The sequence below is a fragment of the Dermochelys coriacea genome, chromosome 3 (genome assembly GCF_009764565.3).
Source record: "Dermochelys coriacea isolate rDerCor1 chromosome 3, rDerCor1.pri.v4, whole genome shotgun sequence".
Taxonomy (NCBI): Eukaryota; Metazoa; Chordata; order Testudines; family Dermochelyidae; genus Dermochelys; species Dermochelys coriacea.
In genome coordinates, this window is record NC_050070.1 from 90,308,792 (window position 1) to 90,329,318 (window position 20,527).

General features: G+C 40.7%; 1 protein-coding gene across 1 annotated transcript in view; it reads right to left on the bottom strand.

Annotated features, from left to right (window-relative positions):
* TRAPPC3L (trafficking protein particle complex subunit 3L) overlaps positions 1–20,527 on the bottom strand; it is a 39,186-nt gene that overhangs the window by 8,441 nt on the left and 10,218 nt on the right. Inside the window, exon 4 of the mRNA XM_038393682.2 lies at positions 18,878–18,977. Within this exon, the coding sequence (XP_038249610.1) occupies positions 18,878–18,977 (100 nt within the window). The remainder of the gene's footprint in view (positions 1–18,877; positions 18,978–20,527) is intronic.

A 20,527-nucleotide genomic window follows, 5' to 3' on the forward strand; every position in this document is an offset into this window, starting at 1 on the left:
AGTGACCAGGGAGGTTGAAGTGTTCTCCGACAGGTTTTTGAATATTATAATCTTGACATCTGATTTGTGTCTATTTATTCTTTTGCATAGAGATTGTCCGGTTTGGCCAATGTACATGACAGAGAGACATTGTTGGCACATGACGGCATATATCACATTGGTAGATGTGCAGGTGAACGAACTTCTTATGGTGCGGCTGATGTGATTAGGTCCTATGATGGTGTCCCTTGAATAGATATGTGGACAGGCTTTGTTGCAAGGATAGGTTCCTGGGTTAGTGTTTTTGTTGTGTGGTGTGTGGTTGCTGGTTGTTGGTGTTTGTGAGACTGATTATCCTCATCTTGTTGTATGAAGATCCTGATATGGGCCATTAGTAACAATTAGCAGCAGAGACTATGGAGGCAGCAGCTTTCAGGAAAAAAAGCGAAAGCAATTCTGTGATACATATTATCACACATCAGATCATTCTCCTTATCTACTCATTGCTAGAGAGCCCATGAGCCAACTTCTCTGTGGTAGTAAATGGGCATGGCTTATGTAAAGTTTTAACAAATTATGTATACCACCAAAGATTTTGGTCCTATAAGCACAATAGTGTACAAAATAATAGCTGCACATCATAAGCCAAATCCTCCCATCCATATTCAGTCATAGAGTCAGCTCAATACTGCAGAAAATTATGCATGAACAAATATTCATACAACAACTGGAAGTTCTTTTTAACATGTCCCTTTTATTTGCTTTCCACAAACATTCACACAATTAATTTTTTATTTACCTGACTGTTCCTGGTAAGAGAAAATATTGGGATATTTTATATTAGTACTGAAAGTGTCTGCCTGTAGCTTTCTAGATACAGATATGGCCTCCATCGCTATAGTATCTGAGCATCTCTTTGAGAATCTTCCAATCAGGAGGCAAAATCAATATCCTGTTTTTTAGGTGACAAATCTTACTTTGTGAACAGCAAATGGTAAACAGTGAATAAGTGAAGGAACAGTCAGGGTTAATAGTGTGTGAGAAATTCACAGGTTGAACTATATTTGTATAAATTATTCATTGAATAATTTCAGTTAACAAATTAATGCAAACTGAAGTCTCTTAGTGGATAATTCATGAGTTGAAAAGGGGCTTAAATTCATTGAATACACTATTTACTGAAAATAGTTCACCCAGTTCTATTCAGTCTTTGCTCAAGCAAAATTAAACTGTTACCAACATGAGTTCTGCATAAGTAAGCACTACAGGGTACAGCCCTAAAGCTTGTGCTTATACGAGAAATCCATATTGAAACAGATCCTCAGTCAAACCCGCAGCAAGTGTGGGCTTTTGTGCTTTTTGGATGTTCTGTGAGCAAAATAATGGATGGTTCACACAGTCTTCAGACCACCTAGAAGGCTTGTGGAGGAAGCAAGGAATGCATATGTACTTTAAAGAAATCAATTTTGGGTCTATTGCCCTGATTCAGAAAAGCATCCCTGTTCAAGAAAGTACTTAACTTTAAACATGTGCTTAAGTCTCATTGAAGTACATGAGATTTAAGCAAATGCATGTACTTAGGTACTTTTTCAAATTGGCCTAAGCACTGATTTGTCATCCAAACACCATATCTGTGTTTTGACAGGAAATTTTGATGAGCTCCTTCACTTTCTAACAAGTAGGTGAAGTACAGAGACTTCCAGAAATTCAGATACACATTCATGAATTTTGTCTTATTATGCTAATTTTAGATTACAATTATTTAACCTGGAATGGTTGATATAGAATGTGTTAATCTTTGAAAAACTGGCCATTCCTTGAAAGTCATAAAATCCACAGGGTTTAAGACCAGAATGAACCATTAAATCATTTAGTCTGACCTCCCATATATCACAGGACATTAAATTTCATCCAGCTATCCCTGTATTGAGCGCAATGACTTGTAGAAAGCACACAGTAAACAAACCTTTACAATTATAGATCCAGTCGTCAGTGTTTACTCTGAACTCCAGGGGATGGGGGAGAGGTTGCCTAAAGACTGATTAAGGACATCAAGAATGAACACTTAATTAGAAAAAATGTATTAATTTTGTCTTCAAGGTTTTTTTTTCTACATCAAACAGATTCTCTTTTAGCATTTAACAAGGGCAAGTCACGCCTGACCAACCTGATTGCCTTCTGTGATGAGATAACTGGCTCCGTGGACATGGGGAAAGCAGTGGATGTGATATATCTTGACTTTAGCAAAGCCTTGGTTACGGTCTCCCACAGTATTCTTGCCAGAAAGTTAAAAAAGTATGGATTGGATGAATGGACTATAAGGTGGATAGAAAGCTGGCTAGATTGTCAGGCTCAATGGGTATTGATCAACAGCTTGATGTCTAGCCAGTATCAAGCAGAGTGCCCCAGGGGTCGGTCCTGGTGCCGGATTTGTTCAACATCTTTATCAATTATCTGGATGATGGGATTAATTGCACCCTCGGCAAGTTCACAGATGACACTAAGTTTGGGGGAGAGGTAGATAAGCTGGAGGATAGGGATAGGGTCCAGAGTGATCTAGACAAATTGGAGGATTGGGCCAAAAGAAGTCAGATGAGGTTCAACAAGGATAAGTGCAGAGTCCTGCACTTAGGAAGGAAGAGTCCCATGCACCGCTACAGGCTGGGACCAACTGGCTAAGCAGCAGTTCTTCAAAAAAGGACCTGGGGATTACAGTGGACGAGAAGCTGGATGTTCTCATTGCCAAGAAGGCCACAGGCATATCGGGCTGTATTAGTAGGTGCATTGCCAGCAGATCGAGGGAAGTGATTATTTCCTCTGTTCGGCACTGTTGAGGCCACAGCTGGAGTGTTGCATCCAGTTTTGATCCCCCCACTACAGAAGGGATGTGGACAAATTGGAGAGAGTCCAGCGGAGGGCAACAAAAATGATTAGGGGACTGGAACATATGACTTATGAGGAGAGGCTGAGGGAACTGGGGTTATTTAGTCTGCAGAAGAGAAGAGTGAGGGGGGATTTGATAGCAGCCTTCAACTACCTGAAGGGGGGTTCCAAAGAGGATGGAGCTAGGCTGTTCTCAGTGGTAGCAGATGACAGATCAAGAAGCAATGGTCTCAAGTTGCAGTGGGGATGGTCTAGGTTGAATATTAGGAAACACTATTTCACTAGGAGGGTAATGAAGCACTGGAATGGGCTACCTAGGGAGGTGGTGGAATCTCCATCCTTAGAGGTTTTTAAGGCCCAGCTTGACAAAGCCTTGGCTGGGATGGTTTAGTTGGTCCTGCTTTGAGCAGGGGATTCAACTACATGACCTCCTGAGGTCTCTTCCAACCCTAATATTCTATGATTCTATGTACAGAAATGGATACTCAGCAAAATATAATTCACTAGGAGTAAAATTTTCTGAAGTGCCTCATCCTGGGCAAGAAGCAATGGGCTTAAATTGCAGCCAGGGAGGTTTAGGTTGGACATTAAGAAAAACTTGCTAACTGTCAGGGTAGTTAAGCCCTGGAATAAATTGCCTAGGGAGGTTGTGAAATCTCTGTCATTGGAGGTTTTAAGAACAGGCTAAACAAACACCTGTCAGGAAATGTCTAGTTATTACATAATCCTGCTTTGAGTGTAGGGAACTGGACTAGATGACGTCTTGAAGTCCCTTCCAGTCCTACACTTCTATGATTCCATGATCCCACTTTTCTAAGTGATGTAAATACTCAGGAGGCAAAATCTCCTTAATGCCTTAGTCCTTGAGTCACTTCTGAAACTGGGACTTAGTCTCCTAAGTCACTTAGGCACTTTTGAAAATTTTACTCAAGCCTTTGCTTCTCTCTCTGTACTTTATTTTTTTCTCAAAACATCTTTAGTTTCATTACAAATTGCTATTTGGCTACCGGGAACTTTCTGCAGAAAATCAGTTGAGTGTCCCTCAGTTTGAAGCATATTTTTTCAATTAAAGTTGACTATGGCACACAGCCCACAGAGTCCTGCAAGCAGATGCCTCAAACTCTGTTTTTACGAAAATTGTCTCTAAAGTAAACTTTCAGTTGCAACATCTCCCTGCATGCACTTTGCTGGCCCTTAGGGGCAGAAAGGATTACTGAAGACTGAAAATTCATCCACAGGAAGTTAGTAGGACTTACCACTTTTACAGATAATTTTGAGATCAAAGTATATTAGAAAAATTAGCAAAACCTCATTAATACCCCAGAGAGACAGGTATATGCCATTATTTCCTTTTAAAGATTCAAAAACTGAACCAGAGATGTTAAGGGCTAGAATGTAATCTTACAATATATCCAGGCTAAAGGGCAGCTCTTAGCTGAGCCTAGGTTGCCAACTTTCTAATCTCACAAAACCGAACACTCTTGCCCCACTCCGCCCCACTCCTTATCCAAGGCCTTGACCCTGTCTCCCTTCTCTGAGGCCCCACCCCCACACTAAAGCCATCCCCCCTTCCCTCTGTCACTCACTCTCCCCCACCCTCACTTGCTCATTTTTACCAGGCTGGGGCAGGGGGTTAGTACAGGAAGGTTTGGGGGTTTGGGCTCCAGCTGAGGGGGTCGGGCTCCAGGGTGGGGCCAGAACTGAGGGGTTCAGTGTGTGGGAGGGGCTCTGGGCTGGAGCAGGGGGTTGGGGTGTGGGCTCTGGGGTGGGGCCAGGGATAAGGGATTTGGGGTGCCCCGAGGGGGCTCTGGGCTGGGGGGGTGGAGCCAAGGGATTTGGAGTGTAGGAGAGGGCTCCAGACTGAGGCAGGGGGTGCGGTGTGGGAAGAGGTATGGGCTCTGGGCTGGGTGTGTGGGTTCTGGGGTGAGGCCAGAAATGAAGGGGTCAGGGTCCGGGAGGAGGCTTAGGGCTAGGGCAGAGGGTTGGGATGTGGGAGGGGGTGTGGGGTGTGAATTCTGGGAGGGAGTTTGGATGTGGGAGGGGGCTCCAGGCTTGGGCATGGGATTTGGAGGGGGTGCAGGCTCTGGGAGGAAGTTTGGGTATGGGAGGGGGCTACAGGCTGGGGCAGGGGATTGGAGTGCGGACTCTGGGCAGCGCTTATCTCGAGGGGCTCCCTGGAAGTGGCGACATGTCCCTTGGCTCCTAATCGTAGGGGCAGCCAGGTGGCTCTGTGCAACATTTCCCAGCCAATTGGAACTGTGGAGCTGGTGCATGGGGCAGGGGTAGCATGTAGAGTACACCAAGCTGCCCCTGCACCTAGGAACCATGGGGACATGTCACTGCTTCCGGGAGCCATGCAGAGCCAGGTAGGGAACCTGCTAGCCGTGCTCCAACTGGACTTTTAACAGCCCAGTCAGTGGTGCTGACTGGAGCTGCCAGGGTCCCTTTTTGACCGGACATTCCTGTCAAAAACTGGACACCTAGCAAGCCTCGTTGAGCCACCCCCGCAACAGACCAAAGACAAAACAGACTCAGAGAGTCAGAATTCCTCCCCCACTTTGCTCTGGGTAAGGAGTCAGTTACTTTGTCCTTTTTCATGAAATATCTTATGTATCCCACACTGTGTGCCTGGCTGGCTACTCGGATGGTGAAGAAGAAGAGTTCTGCTAAACTCTTCTCCTGCTTTATATCTAGCTCTGCTCTATCAGTCTCCAAGCTTCTGTTCTTGAGGAAAGTAACTAGTTAAATGTGCTAAGTGCCTCATATGCTTTTCATTTAGTCTGAACTGTATTTCACATTAGAATAATATGGGGCTTTCCAAATTCTTTTCTTAAAATTTCCTATGCAAAGCAGAACTCATATGGAAACTATGATAGGACAGTGTCTATTAACTAGTAAAAGGGATTAAAATAAGAAGGTAAAACATTAAAACTATAAACAAGTAACTGAGAAAAGCTTTGGAGTTCACAGTAAGTGGATGGAATCTGAGAGCTAGAATAAGAATATTTGAAGAAATCTAATTAGTAGCTAAGAAATTAGCCTTATATTTTCACCCCAGAGTGTGTCTGGCCACAATGTTCATGAAAGCTACCCTGTCTAGTTCCTTTCAGGGTGAAATAAGGCAACCTGTGGTTGGGGCAGTGCTCACTTCCAGGCCATCCTCATGAGAAAGAGGTTTTTGACTCCACAAAATTGAGGAAATTTTACAAAACTGAACTTCAACCTTTCTGTGCCTGTTTCCACATATGCAAAATTGGAGAAATAATAGGACCTCTCTGACCACCTCCCATATATTTATGAATTTACCATGCTATCACCCTTGTAAGATAGGAAGGTATTAGTGTGCCACTTTTCACATGGAGATTGTGATTTGTTCAGGATTACCAAGGAATTGAACACACCAACCTAGCAGGCCATTCTTTAACCACAAGACCCTTCCTAACTGTTGAAAACTCACTTCATTAACATTTGTAAGATGCCTAAATACAGTATTGAGTAGCTGAAGGCAGGTCTACACTTAAAACGCCACAGTACACTTTAGTGAAGACACTACCAGAGGAGAGCTCCACCTCCATGAGAGGCAGTAGCTATGTTGACAGGAAAACCTCTCCTCTCAACAAAGCGCTGTCTACACCAGGGGTTAGGTTTGATGTAACTGGGTCACTTTCCATATCCCTGAGTGATATAGTTATACCGACAGAAGTCTGTAGTGTAGCTTAAGCCTTAGAAATGCCTATAAATAATAAAAAAAGCTTGCTTTGACATCCCAATATATCAGGGATCAGCAACCTTTGACATGCAGCCCGCCAGGGAAATCCGCTGGCGGGCCAGGATGGTTTGTTTACCTGCAGCGTCTGCAGCTTTGGCCGATAGCAGCTCCCACTGGCCACAGTTCGCCATCCCCTGCCAATGGGGGCTGCGGGAAGCGGTATAGGCCAAAGGATGCGCTGGCTGCTGCTTTCCACAGCCCCCATTGGCCAGGGACGGCGAACTGTGGCCAATGGGAGCTGCGATCGGCCAAAGCTGCAGACGCTGCAGGTAAACAAACTGTCCTGGCCTGACAGCAGATTTCCCTGACGGGCTGCATGCCAAAGGTTGCCAATCCCTGCAATATATGTTACAAGGGACTTTTCACTAACACTGCATACTGGACCATATATATGAATAATGGGTCCAAAGTGAAGAATGGTAGCGATAAATAAGCTCAAACAATGACATTAGAATTCAGATCAGAAAGCAGGACTATAAGTGACCCAAAATAAATAAATAAATACATAAACTTCTGAGAAGGGAAAAGGCTGCTTGCCAAAATAACATATTTTGCTGGTATACTTTTCATTCTTCCCAAGTACTTTTCCTTAAGCACTGTTTGGATGCAATATGATACTAGAAAGGCTTTGGCATGCCATTGCTGATTCCCTGGATTAATACAATTCTCATTACTGCTTGCAGTACAGTACTTTACTTTGCAATTTACTACTTAGCAAACAACCATTCGTGTGCATTTTTCCCTTTCTCAGAGGCTGAAAAGCAGTAATTTTTTAATTAATTTGTTTATTTATTATGTAGCATTTCAGAGCCACTGTTCAAAGATTAGTGTTAAATAAGATATTTTACACAGAGTGAAACCTAGTGGCAAAACAGTATAATACAAAAAGAAAAGGAGTACTTGTGGCACCTTAGAGACTAACACATTTATTTGAGCATAAGCTTTCGTGAGCTACAGCTCACTTCATCAGATGCATTCAGTGGAAAATACAGTGGGGAGATTTATATACACAGAGAACATGAAACAATGGGTGTTACCATACACACTGTAACGAGAGTGATCACTTAAGTGAGCTACTCCAGCAGGAGAGTGGGGGGGGACCTTTTGTAGTGATATTCAAGGTGGGCCATTTCCAGCAGTTGACAAGAACATCTGAGGAACAGTCGGGGGGGGAGGGGGTTGGGAATAAACATGGGGAAATAGTTTTACTTTGTGTAATGACCCATCCACGCCCAGTCTTTATTCAAGCCTAATGTGCCAGCAATGCCCCTCTGCCATGTACATTGGTCAAACTGGACAGTCTCTACATAAAAGAATAAATGGACACAAATCAGATGTCAAGAATTATAACATTCAAAAACCAGTCGGAGAACACTTCAATCTCTTTGATCACTCGATTACAGACCTAAAAGTAGCAATTATTCAATAAAAAACCTTCAAAAACAGACTCCAACGAGAGACTGCTGAATTGGAATTAATTTGCCAACTGGATACAATTAACTTAGGCTTGAATAAAGACTGGAAGTGGATGGGTCATTACACAAAGTAAAACTATTTCCCCATGTTTATTCCCCCCCTCACCCCCACTGTTCCTCAGACGTTCTTGTCAACTGCTGGAAATGGCCCACCTTGATTATTACTACAAAAGTTTCTTCCCCCCCACTCTCCTGCTAGTAATAGCTCACCTTCAGTGATTACTCTCATTACAGTGTGTATGGTAGCACTCATTGTTTCATATTCTCTATGTATATAAATCTCCCCACTGTATTTTCCACTGAATGCATCTGATGAAGTGAGCTGTAGCTCATGAAAGCTTATGCTCAAATAAATTTATTAGTCTCTAAGGTGCCACAAGTACTCCTTTTCTTTTTGCGAATACAGACTAACACGGCTGCTACTCTGAAACCTGTCAGTATAATACAGTTCAGCATTCCATTACAATATATCTTCCTGTTTTTAAGTTCTACTTTCCTATCATTTACAATACTTACAATATCATTAGGGTGACCATGCATCCTGTCTTGGCCGGAACAGTCCCCTTTTTAAGCCCAGTCCCAGATATCCCAACTTTTTTGGCAAAACTGAGCATTTGTCCCATTTGCTCTTGCCAACTGATCAATTTCACGTGGGGGCAGGAAACAGGAGGATCAGGTAAGTCTGATGCAAGGGGAGAGGGGGCAGCTTGGGCGAGCCCTACATGGTGACCCATTTTCTCTTTGGGAAATATGGTCACCCTAACCATCACACTATCTTTGAAGTTCTGTATGTATCAGTCTGTTAAGGGTCTCTAAATTGAACTGTTTTTTTAATGACACAACCCGAACACATAACAAGTTGGTCCTTTGCAATAACTGGCTCTGATTAGTTTGAAATCCTTGAATCAACTTCTTATTCTGCATCTGCCATCTGTGGAGCTTGCTCTGTTGATTGTTCTTTCTGAGGAAGAAACTGTCTATGTCAATGGTTTCTCCTCTGTTGGTTTCGATCACATGTGATCTGGGCCCTGAATTCTTTTTCTTTACAACAGTTTGAGTTGTCCATCCTTTTTTCTCCACCCAGTTTGACATGCAACCAATCGCCAAGTTCTAGACACAGCAGTTCTCTAACTGAGTGATGTGTAATGTAAAAGTGTTCATAAGTGCTTTTCACCTTTTTTATCTGATTTTATCTCTTCATGTCTGGCCACTTTGGAGATAGGTTCTCTTCCAAAGTTGTCTTCCCATCAGTAGTTGTGCTGGATCATATCCAGTAGCTAGTGTGAGTATTGATCTGTAACTTAGAAGAGTGAAGAATGGATCTTCCTGCTATAGTATTTTCTTGTCTCTCTGTTCAGCTCTCTCAGCCCCTCCATTCACTTGTGGGTAATGTGGGCTGCTAGTAATACCATCAAAATCATATTTTGTTCAGAATGACAAATTCCGCTGCAATGACTTGTGACCTGTTGTCTGTCACAAGTTGTTCTGGAATATCAAAATGAGCAAAAGTGCACCTCAGTTTCTCGATAACACTGTAACATGTTATGTCTTTCAAGTACATTATTTCTATATACCTTGAAAAATAGTCCATGATGACAAGGTAATGGTCCTCTGAATTTGCATAAATTTGCAGCTAATCTCTTCCAAGGTCTGCCTGGTAGAGATGTTGTTATTAAAGGTTTTCTGTGTTGTGTTGGTCTGTTAGTTCTGCAATGTTCACAAGCAGATAAATTTTCTTTATGTCCTTTCTGCTGCCCAATCACCACACTGACTAGTTGGCCCATTCATATCATTTAGTTAGTTCCTGATGTCCTTCATGGATGGGGTTTAGGATTTGCCCTCTCATTTTGCTTGGAATTACAATGCAATTGCCTTTAATCATAAATCCGTTTGACCACTTTCTTAGAGTCCTTCAGATATTTGGGCCAGGCACACCTTATGTAACTTAGAACTTCCTGAAGTTGTGTGTCTGTCAAGATTACTTTTGGTAGCTGTTGTTATCTCTTTTCTGACACTGGTCTCTATGTGTCCACAGCATACACGTACGCATTTATGTCATTGTTGTAATAAGCCATAAATCCATTGTCTCTATTTAGAACATGATTTTTAGTGTCTAGCAAAGTTATGAATTTAAGCTCACAGGCTCATCTTTTGAAAGTGTTATGCAGGTTTCCTTTGAGGAAGAGGACTGTTCAGTCAGATATAGCATGATCACTTGGTGAAAAGTGTTCACCCACAGACCATAAGTCATTTTCATCTTTTATCATTTTCCTGTGTGAGTTCATTTGGGGAAGTAGTAATTGTCTGGTTTCTCCCACTTTGTTGTTGTTGGGACATTTATCTTTCTAAGTCCGGTGACATCAGCTCTGGGAGGGACTGAAGGTAATTGTAAGTCCCCTTCTGAGATGACTGTAACGTCATCTCCTGAGTCAGTTTTAAAGTCAATAGTCTTGAAATGACTATTCAGTTTTACAGTCCAGGCAGCCTCTATGTCATCACAAGTTATAGGTCCCAGAAAAACTGGTTCTTGATTGTCTGTAATATGAGTCAACTCTCTGACTCCTTTGGTGTGGCAAACTGCAGCAAAGTGTCCATATTTCATGCATTTATTGCACTGTGTGCCTTGTCTGGACATTCGTCACCTCTTGGGATATGGCTTTTTCCATACTTTGTACATGTAGGCTGGAATTTGTCCTTTTTAGCTTGGCAGTTCTCTCTCCTTGCCTCAGCAGTTTTATGATAATGACTTTTAACATTCAAGTGTCTGTTCACAGTTTCTAAGCTAGTTTTAGGTTTTTCAAGTTTGTCCTGTTGCTTTAGGTTTTGCTGTCTCACCAGTTCACACTGCTTTGCTTTCTGTGTAACTGTGGCTAGAGATAAATCTCTCTTCCATTGTAGCAGCTGTGAAAAGTTTTTTTTCTATTAATCCAATAGCCAGCCCCTCTCTGATATTTTCATGTTTTGCATTCCCAGAATCACAGTTTTCAGCCATAAAATATTGTTTCCAGCTTGTCCATTCTGAAGGTTTACCAAAACTAAAGTTCTCTGAGGCATTGAAGAGAGGCATGTTGATGAGATCCTGCAACCTTTGTTGCTTTGTTCCTTCCATTTCTGTTCTTTGTTTACTTCTGACACCATGTTATGTTCCTATACCAGATATGGACTGGTCATAGAACTTGCTTATTTGTAACTGATGTGTTCATCATAAGATCTTTTAATGCTCTTCCAGGTATGTCTAAGGCTAAGGTTAGCTTTAAATAAGGTATTTTATACACAGTTCCACCTAGTGGCAGAACAGTATAATACAGTTTGACATTCCATTACACCTGTCATGGACCAGGGGTTAACTGGGCCCTTACTTGTTCTCAAGATCTGAGAAGTGTTAAGGTGGATTCAAGTCACCTTTGCCCCTGCCTCATATCCTGTGGCAAGCTTGATTATTTTATTTAATCTACAGGGTCAATCAGTGCATTTAGATATACCAGCTAAAAATGTAAGTACCTGGCCTGTTATTTTTAGCCTGGATAATGATCTGAGGAATTAACATATTATATAAACAGTTAATGCAAAAAGCTGTGTAAACTTAAAGTAGCAGATTGAGTGCATTTACCTGATATTATTCCTTTTATTTCCGTTTACATACTGGTTATTTTGGAGAAATTCCTGATTATATATACGTCAAGAACACTGTAGAAAACCAGTGCTCAGACTGTTGTGCTGGTTATAATTGTATCTTTTTGCCAGAATTTTCATTAAGTTTAGTTATTCATTAAGTTTCATTAAGAACATTAAGTTTGAAAGTGACATTTAAGAACATTAAACTGCTATTTTGTAAATAAAGATTCAGAAGTGTCTTAATCTTATTTTCTTCCTCGAGACTATGCTACTAGAGACTCCTTCTGTTAGTATGCTAAATAGTCTTCATAGCAGTTGATAGTAGACTCTGTAACAGGAGGAAAATAGAGTCCTTTCCCTTGTTCCTAAAGTTAGCCTTTCTCTACTTATATTTGTGTTGTTTGGTTAATTGTACTATACAATAAAACAGGAAAAGAAGAAATCGGGCCTTTTTAAATAGGCAGAACTCTGGGTAACTTCAAATACCCAGTAAAACCAGAAAAATCATCACATTTGGTACTAATATTTGAAAACACAGCGAAAACAAAGGAAAATGCATCACACAAAAAAGAAGAGAAGAAAAACAAGCAAAGAAAAATGTGACCAGGCCCAGAGGCTGATTTGAGGGACTTCACAACACTCTTCTTTTCATGTGCTGACCACCTGAAGTTGCTTTATGCAACATAAAGGTGTCTGTTTTGTCTTCTATATCACAGGGGAGATGTGTGCCTGTTGCTTCAGTAACATGGCTTGCAGACACCAAGGGATCATAGTAAGTGTGTGCAGTGAGTGATTTTGGCTCTATGACTTGTTAGAGAGTATTTGGCAACATCAGCTGCAGTGAATGCAAAAGAGATCTTCACTGTGTTTCCATTTGAGCAGGTATACCAAAATCCTCAAAGGCATTTAGGCACCTCTCATTGAATTCAATGGGGCTTAGGTACCTAAATACCTTTAAGGATCTGGGCCTTAGTCCCTCCATGGCCAACATGAAAGATATAGAGTACTTGTGGCACCTTAGAGACTAACAAATTTATTTGAGCATAAGCTTTTGTGAGCTACAGCTCACTGCATCCGATGAATTTGAATCAGATAAATTTGTTAGTCTCTAAGGTGCCACAAGTACTCCTTTTCTTTTTACGAATACAGACTAACACGGCTGCTACTCTGAAACATGAAAGATATAGTGATTCTTGACCTTCCATATCAGTCACATCATTTATGATATTGCTCAGCAACTGTCCTTGATGCCAAAATATCAGAAAGAATCACACATCACATAACTTAGTTTCTATCATGTTGCGCAATCAGTATCTTCAGCTAAACATTTAGGCTGAGATTTTGCCACCTTTACTCAACTTGAGTAATCCTTGAATGATTTGTTTACCAATTGTTTTTGTTTGGTTGTTTTCTTTTACCCTTTTAACATTTGACATGACAGTAATATGAGAATCCACATGTATTCTCCTGGAACTCTGCACAACTTGCAGGTCCACTGCTTTCCCCCAGTCATGGAAACGTATTACTTTTTTCTCTGTTTCTTATAAAAAGTAATGGAGGTCTCATAACTTTGACTATAAAAGAATGTCAGAGTTTGTGTATTTTTTCTGAATTGAATGTTTATAGATTTTCTACCCTGTCAGATTAAAAACTGCATGGGGAAACCACAGTATGATTGGGCTGGAAGTAAAATGGCAATATGGGTAGTGCTACTTTGGTGGGGACACATTGTTACTGTCAAGAGACATACCAGCTTTAGGCAAATACAGAAATAGCATCTGCTGCACCTTTCTCATTTGGCACTGGGTCTCCCTAACTGTTTTATTTGTATGCATGAGAATTATTTTGTTTTTCAAATTGATCCAGTTACTGCCAGTTATAGAGGTGATTTTTGTGTGGTGGCCATCTGGTTCAATTGAACTGAGGCTCAAAAGCTACCAAATGGTCCTCAGGACTGTTAAAATGTAAGTGATTTAACACTTACATGTCACAGACATAGGAAAGTCTAAGGAATGTGTATGTTTGAAATATTGTAATATATTGCTTATATTAGGTCCATATATATATATGTTGAGGTTTTTTAATCTGATTTAGATTAACCTTTTCTTAATGCATATTTGGGTTTCCTTTTGCAACTGCTTGGACCTACACATATTTAATGTACTAGGTTGTATGATTTGTGTATATTGCCCTCTACTGGATTGAAAAGGACAATGTCTGTTGGATGGGTAGATAGCAGGTGGAACAATGTTAGCTCACTGAGTAGAAAGAAACTGGTGTTTTACAGATGAATGGGTTCTAGTCTATACTGCTAAATCTATAGTATTAGTTTAGCTGCTGATCACAGTCTGTATATTATGGATCATTACAAGCAGTCATAATTGTGATAAGCCTCATATAAATTTACCTCACCAAATGATAAAATGGAAATAAAACACCTAGTAAACAATCTTTTCTTCTAAAATGCTGCTTAATTGTAGCATAAATCTGAAAAAAGACCATGCAGGCATCACAATATGCAAAGCTGAAAATCTCTTTTAAGGCTATGAAAGGAACTTAAAAGAGACCATTCACAAAATAAGAATCTGCTTTGGTACTGAAAAGTATAAGTCATAGGCATATTAACAGCTAAGGGCTAGGTCATCTTCTAGGCTGGGGAAACCTATACAAAGGATAGGGAGCCTTACATGTTTCCTCTGTTGGAGTTTCCAATGGATAGGTTCCTTTGGGAGGTGAGGTTTGCCCTTGGAGACATAAACCATGTGTGCAAAGGGCCTGCACCTCTGGACTGCCTCCCAGCTTTTCCCTCGCCCTCTCCAATCCCCATGGCAGTGCCAGAGGTTCCTTCTCCAGTCAACGACCCTGGACTCTCTACCTCTTAAAATGGAATTGCCTATCATGGAGGGGGAAAGCACCTGAACTGGATAAAGTATTCAATAAGGAGGGCTTGTGAGGAGTAGGGACAGTGTCCCTTTCTTTGCAAGCTGGTAAACACCATTATTCAGACCCTGTTCTTTTCCTATAATTATGAGATGCTATGATGCTGACAGACCAGCTCAGGCCAGTGCCATACAGCAATTCACTTGTGTGTGAATATCAAAGGAGTTCAGTGTATTAGCATACAGTCAGACCAATTCACTTGTGTGTTAATAGAGATCAGAGGAGATGTTGATCATATTGTTGTCACCTATCTATATCTTGTTGTTTACTATTACATTACATTTACATTTTGCATGCCCGGTAATTAAATTACCCTAGTTCAAAGTCTGTTTTAATGGGAGAGCATATTCAGGTGTTAGAACATCATGAAAACTAATGGAACATTACTTGTATTGTTTTCACTGATCTATTCCTATTATAATGTAATACAGTGGTTCCTAAACTTGTTCCACCGCTTGTGCAGGGAAAGCCCCTGGTGGGCCAGGCCGATTTGTTTACCTGCCACATCTGCAGGTTCAGCCAATTGCGGCTCCCACTGGCCGCGGTTCGCTGCTCCAGGCCAATGGGAGCTGCTGGAAGCGGCGCGGGCTGAGGGACAAATTTAATTTGCCATTTTGTTGCCCAATCACTTAGTTTTGTGAGATCTTTTTGAAGTTCTTCACAGTCTGCTTTGGTCTTAACTATCTTGAGCAGTTTAGTATCATCTGCAAACTTTGCCACCTCACTGTTACCCCTTTCTCCAGATCATTTATAAATAAGTTGAATAGGATTGGTCCTAGAACTGACCCTTGGGGAACACCACTAGTTACCCCTCTCCATTCTGAAAATTTACCATTTATTCCTACCCTTTGTTCCCTGTCTTTTAACCAGTTCTCAATCCTTGAAAGGATCTTCCCTCTTATCCCATGGCAACTTAATTTACGTAAGAGCCTTTGGTGAGGGACCTTATCAAAGGCTTTCTGGAAATCTAAGTACACTATGTCCACTGGATTCCCCTTGGCCACATGTCTCTTGACCTCTTCAAATATCTCTTATAGATTAGTAAGACATGATTTCCCTTTACAGAAACCATGTTGACTTTTGTGCAACAATTTATGTTCTTCTGTGAGTCTGACAATTTTATTCTTTACTATTGTTTCAACTAATTTGCTCAATACTGATGTTAGACTTAATGGTCTGTAATCGCTGGGATTACCTCTAGACCCTTTTTATTAATCTTTAATTAAAGATTATGTCATGTGATGAAACCTCCAGGAATATGTCCAACCAAAATAGGGAACCTTAGCCACTACAGATGTGTCTTCCTCCATGAAGTTTTCCCTTTGCAGAAAACCCCAGTTTCTTCTTAAAGTTACATTATAGCAAATTTCATCAAGTCTAAAAATACACAAAAATGATATGCACAGGCAGAGGTCTCCATCCCAAGAGCTCTGTCACTCAGAGCATTTGCCCTTGCACTCTGCTAAAACTTGTGTAATATCTTGTAATTGGATAATGGGCCCAATGTAGTATTGGGGTTATGTGTGGGGGAAGGCAGAAGCTGCTGTGCAATCAAATGAACTAAGGGGCTGGTATTTCTTCCAATATTTATTTTTCTACAAGAGCATTTCAACAAATAAAACAATCTAAAATAGCTTAACTGTTACATTTTTCAAACTGCAAGACAAAACTATTCCACGTTTCCTGTCAGCACAAGTGCTGTCAAGCCCTGATTTAGCAAAGTACATAAGCATATGCCTAACTCTTAAGCATTTGGACAGTCCCACTGAAGTCGACGGGACTACTCATGTACTTGAAGTTAGGCATGGGCTTAAGTATCTTGCTGAACAGGGGCCTTAGTCAGATGCCAAAGAAATTCTTCAGCTTTCACTAAGCAAACGCCTCCCCAGCGCAGTACAGGAGTGAAGGATGACGTTTTTATTTGAATGTATTTTGCCATTAGAATGTGTCATCCCATTAAAGTTCCAAAAGCCAAGCTCTCCCTTTATATTGTTCTTTACAACGTGTTCTCACTAAAATAGAGACCATTTAAAATGACTTTTCACATAATGCGACTGAATCGCAGGTCTGCCCGGGTTGCTTTGCACCATTTGGTGGCAGAAATCTTACAGATCCTGTTCCCTGCAGCATTACCCCTATATACGGGAGAACTAATCTGTCAACAAATAAAAAGGTAACTACTTTATTTTTTACTTTTTTAATTTTAATTTTTAATATTTTTGGGCTTCACTTCAGACCCTTTATTCCTCCAGACTGACATTAGCAGGAAATGTCCTCCCTGTCGTTGTGATTGCTTCCATTTAGAATAGCCAGTAAAAGAGCTTCAGTCTTGATGACCATTTGAATAAGTACCTGGGCCTCAACTCCTACAATTGGGTGTATGTGAGCAGGCCATTGTGCTAGTGCAGAACCCCATTGACAGCAGTGAGATTCCACATAGGCACAAGGATATACTGTCATGGTTCTGATAGCAGGATCAAGGCCTTAGTACCAAGCTGTTCACCATTACTGCATGATCCAAGCATTTTTGATAATTACTATGTATAATCAGTATATATTTAACAAGGATCCAATATATTTCTTACAGTAAATTTTCAAACTGATGCTGGTCATTAGCTGCGTTAAACTCCAGTCAACACCTAGAAAATGTGATTCTACTTCTCACAAGTTCAAATATGCCTGACAATAATTTGCATAATATGATGGATGTTTTTAATCAATGAGGAGGAAGGGTGGTCCAAGAGTTCAGGGCACCAGTCAGGGTGCAGGAGACTGGGGCTCCATTTCCTGCTATATCAAAGATTTTCTGGGTAGGCCTCTCTGAGTCTCAGTTCTCCATCTGTAAAAGGGGGATAATAGCATTTCCCTTCCTCACAGGAGTGTTATGAGGATAAATATATTAAAAATTGCCAGGAGTTCAGACAGTACAGTGATTGGTACCTTAGATGCATGAAAAATAAGATGTCTCAATTTGTGTCTTTCTGCTGCTTCCAAGAGTAGAAATACAGCTGAATAATTCAAACACATCCCTCAAAAAGGAACAGGAATCATAAAATATCTTTATCACCTGATTCTTTTGAAATGCACTTAGCACAAGGCAATATACATAGGCCATCTTGTACACACTGTTCATTCAGATACAAAGAAGAGGTGTGATATCTAGCTAAAATATTTGGAAGGAGACAGGGAAGTTCTCTATATGCATGTTGACTGCATATAGTCATATACCAGTGCATTAGTAAAAATAAGTACAGTATATTTGTAATTACTAATGTACATTGAGTGTCTCCTGCATAAATAATTGTTTTACATACTCAGCAATCTGTGCAAACCTGAGTGTTAGAGTATGACCTTTGACAGATGTCTCTGTGCTTGTTGTTATTGTTGTTAAATATATTTTAAAAAGCTGTTAACTGTAACTTTATATTATAATAAAACAACTGCATTCAGTGTGGGGGTATAAAAGACAACATATTCATGGTGTCAAGTCCTGCTTGCCTGACTCACATAATCTCATATGGTTAACATCCCTCTGTGTAGATATTTGAATTTGTATCTATTTGAACCTGTATTTTGTTATGATGACTCATTTGTGGAAACGTGTTTTTCATTTTAGGATCCAGCAAAAAGGTTAGTGATTGAATATGGACCTGCTATATTGAATGTCCTGTTTTCAAGCATTTCTGGGCTGAAATAAAACATCAGTGATTCTATGTTAGTGGGAGCCAATGTCTCCTCAAGAGACATAGCCTCACTGAGTCATCGCAATATAGGTAAAAGCCAGTGCTGCATAATGGAGCTATGGGAAGGTTGCTCCTGAAAGTTAAGCACATGCTTAAATATTTAGCTATATCGAGCTCTTAGTTAGAACTCTATTGTCCCATCTGCGTGGACCTATTGCTAGTATTTTGAACGTAGTGGGAGAGCTCAAAGGCTGACAATTCACACAGTATCACAGCACACTGAGGCTCATCAGTTCTAAATAAGGGAACTGATTTGGTTAACACCAGGATAGCTTGTGTTAAAATGAAGAACACCACACTGTCCTGTTCTTCTGCTTTGTAGCACCTTCATTTCAGACTGGAGAATTAAACATATTGGTAGATGGGCTAATTCTGCTTTGGAATGAATTGGTAGGAGATGAGGCCAGTATTGTCTTCCCAGAGGCTGAGGACATCAAAGGATACCAAAGTCTAGCTACTTTCATCTTATTTACCTGTGCAATCATGTCTACAGTTTCAGAATAGCTACGGCACTTCCTCATAGCAGAGCGAGCCAAAAAGTCTTCAACCAGCCTTATTCCAATGTCATATCCCCTGAAGCGAAGCAAAGAAAAGAAAGTTACATGCAAAGCTGAACAATTTTTGTATCCTCCCTTCATTCCTCTCTCTAGTCTCACACTTTCTCTGTGCAAAGCAGCTGCATGAACTGGGTCTGAAAAATGCTGTGGCCCCTGAATGAGGTAGTATTCTGAGACATGGAGATTTTACTTGGCCTGATTCATATATATGCTAAGGCCACTGTACATCACATTGTCAGTGTAAAGTAGGCCTGTATCTCATGTGTCATGAAAAGGGGTCTTAAAGTTTGCACAGATATATTTTATGCTCACTTTAGGGCCTCTTTGTATGACTAGAGTGGTATAAAGTAGCCTTAACGTAAAGGAGAATCCTACTATCTCATCGTTACTAAAACCTAACCACGTTTAGTGCTATCTTTCCCCATGTCATTCTCTGAAGTAGGATCTCTAAAGGGGTTCCTCTGAGAAGGCCATTACACAATAAGTGTACAGCTTGGCCAGTTGGGAATGTGATGACACTAGTAGACCAATGTTATCTCTAATTTTTTCTATCCATGTGCAGAATGAATTTTGTTATGTGCACCATATCAAGGTAATGTGTGGATGTGCACCACCAGTAGAAATAAAAAAAATAGATATAATATATATTTTTAAAAGTTACCATAGGGATAATTACTCCAGCCAGGACAGGTTAGGCATGTTAGATTTCACTACTCAAAGAATTAAATTTAAGTGTCAGAGAGAAATAAAAATTTTGAAATGCATGGACCAGTCAAAAAACTAAAATAACACTTTGAAAGAAGTATCAAGAAGTAACAACAATAATAATACAAGTATGTGTTGGGAGGTGAGTGTGAAAGACAGTGTGTGTGTGTGTGAGAGAGAGAGAAATAGAACACGCTCTGTGTGTGTGTGTGTGAGACAGACACACACAGTGGGTGGCATGGGTGTGTGGGTGTGAGTGAGAGAGACCACACACAGAGACATGCACACTCAGTGTGTGTGTGAGCCAGAGATACACAGTGTGTGTGTGTGTGTGTGTGTGTGTGAGAGAGAGAGAGAGAGACACACACACACACACACACACACACACACACACACACACACCACACAGCTTAGAGGGAATTTAGTAGTAGACTCATTGCTCTAAGTATGGAGGTTTGGCATATCCATGCATAGTCTGAGGGACTGACTCATGCTTTTCATGACATTTGCTTCCAGTGAAATTTGTCAATTTTAGGTTCATTGAAGCATGTGTGAAACAATAGATTAGTTAGCAAAAAAAATTACATAATAATTGAAGAAACCAGCCCCTTATACTTGGAACTCCCTGAGTCCTGACATGACTGTGGTATTAATGTATTTATTAAGGGTATTTCAGTAGTCTCTTATTGAGAAAAAAGGTTCTTCCCCATCATGTTACATAACCTGGGTTGCCCAACAGGTGGGGCCAGAGTCCAATTTGTCTTGGGCATCTTGGCTCATCTGCCTGCCACAGAAATTGCAGGTTGCAGAAGTCTTGTCCCCTGCAATCCCTCTGAAATGGCTCACACAAGAATTGAGTAG